The sequence below is a fragment of the Etheostoma cragini genome, chromosome 13 (assembly GCF_013103735.1).
Source record: "Etheostoma cragini isolate CJK2018 chromosome 13, CSU_Ecrag_1.0, whole genome shotgun sequence".
In the NCBI taxonomy this organism is placed as follows: Eukaryota; Metazoa; Chordata; class Actinopteri; order Perciformes; family Percidae; genus Etheostoma; species Etheostoma cragini.
This window is the reverse complement of record NC_048419.1, coordinates 25,655,407-25,657,027: the sequence shown is the minus strand read 5'-3', so window position 1 is coordinate 25,657,027 and position 1,621 is coordinate 25,655,407. Positions and strand designations below refer to the sequence as shown.

General features: G+C 50.5%; 1 protein-coding gene across 1 annotated transcript in view; it reads right to left on the bottom strand.

Annotated features, from left to right (window-relative positions):
- The window catches only part of LOC117956020 (olfactory receptor 52A5-like), a 7,191-nt gene extending 6,027 nt beyond the window's left edge, over positions 1 to 1,164 (bottom strand). The window contains exons 1-2 of the mRNA XM_034890864.1: positions 1,078 to 1,164; positions 788 to 896 (exon numbers count right to left, since the gene is read on the bottom strand). Coding sequence (XP_034746755.1) covers positions 788 to 896; positions 1,078 to 1,164 — 196 coding nt within the window. The remainder of the gene's footprint in view (positions 1 to 787; positions 897 to 1,077) is intronic.
- Positions 1,165 to 1,621: the final 457 nt, after the last annotated feature.

Below are 1,621 nucleotides of genomic sequence, written 5' to 3'. Positions count from 1 at the left end.
AGAGAGAGAGAGAGAGAGAGAGAGAGAGAGAGAGAGAGGCAGAGAGAGTCAGTGGTAGAGCAGGCGCACATATACTAACCCTACGTTCACACCGCCAACGACTTGCGTCTAAAGATACCGGAAGTCATTCATTTTCAATGGAAACTTCTCACAGCTGCAAGGAGCGGCAAATCTCTCGGCTTTGCGTTTTGGGCGTTTTGAGCGTGTTGAGCGTCAATCTGAAAGTTGAAATTTTTCAACTTTATGGTAATGAGCTATGACGCGGTTCAGCGGCGAGCAGCGGCTAACGCCAGCCGCCAATCGGAATATAGACGTCCGGAAAAACATACGACGTAAACTTCCGTTCCTACCAAAACATTCCATCTGAGGACAAGCTCACAATCGCCGTTGCTGGGTTACCTTGTTTACGATGTAATGTCTGTACGTAGGGACCAGTTAACGTTACCTGCCGGTCACATGGTCTCTAATGGTCCGCTCACAGTGAATCCTGCACGGGTAACTAGCTTGATCCGGCGGCTACTCGGTCTGCCTGTACGCCGCTACGGCTCAGCGGCTAACGAGCGAGCTAACTGCTAACAGACCCCGCTGTGAACAATTAACACAACTTCTGTCATAAAGAGGTTTCTAGTGTCCGTGTATTGGCCGTGGCTGCGTGTGCTTGTCCCGCTCGGACAGAGAACGCCGCTACGTCAGAGCGGCCAACGCTTCCCCGTACTTTTTGACAGGCGTCCTTGGCGAGGCGGCTAGAGCTTTTTTGAAGCTCAAGTCGGTGGCGGTGTGTACGTACGGTAAGAGGGATAGTCCTTGATGCAGAGGTCCAGGGTTTGAATCCAACCTGGGATGAGGTCTTGCATGCCCCCCCTCCCCCCACTGATTTCAGCTGATTTCAGATGAATCTGAGTTCACATGAAACAACAACAAGGACAACAGGTAGCGAGAGACTCTCGGCACATTACACCGCTTCCTAACACACATATCTCTCTTTATATATATATATAGTTAAAAGTTCCAAATATGATGTTACTTCTATCTATTATCTATATTTTTATATTATTTCCATGTAAGACACAGACCGACCTTGATGCTGGTGAAGGGACTCCAGCGCCGGGCGGGGGGGCGAGGCCTCTCGGGGTCAGAGGTCACGGTCAGGTCGTTGGCGCCCATGACTTAATGAGGCTGAAGAAGACAAGAAAACCTGTAATAAAGAGAGAGAGAGGGAGAGAGATGGAGAGAGGGAGAGAGAGAGAGAGAGAGAGAGAGTGAGAGAGAGAAATGGGAAAACTTTAAAAATCCCAACCTGTGGAATTGGCGATGCAGAATGAGACATGTGGGTCGGCCATTTTGAAACACTCCAAGCAACCCAGACTTAAACAAGAAGAAAACTGAATGAACAGCCACGCGTCCTGCTAGACGTCCTGCTACACCCTGTTACGCCCTGTTACGTCCTGCTACACCCTGTTACGTCCTGTTACGTCCTGCTAGACCCTGTTACGTCCTGCTACGTCCTGCTACACCCTGTTACGTCCTGCTACGTCCTGCTACGCCCTGTTACGTCCTGTTACGTCCTGCTACGTCCTGCTACGTCCTGCTACGCCCTGTTACGTCCTGCTACGTCCTGCTA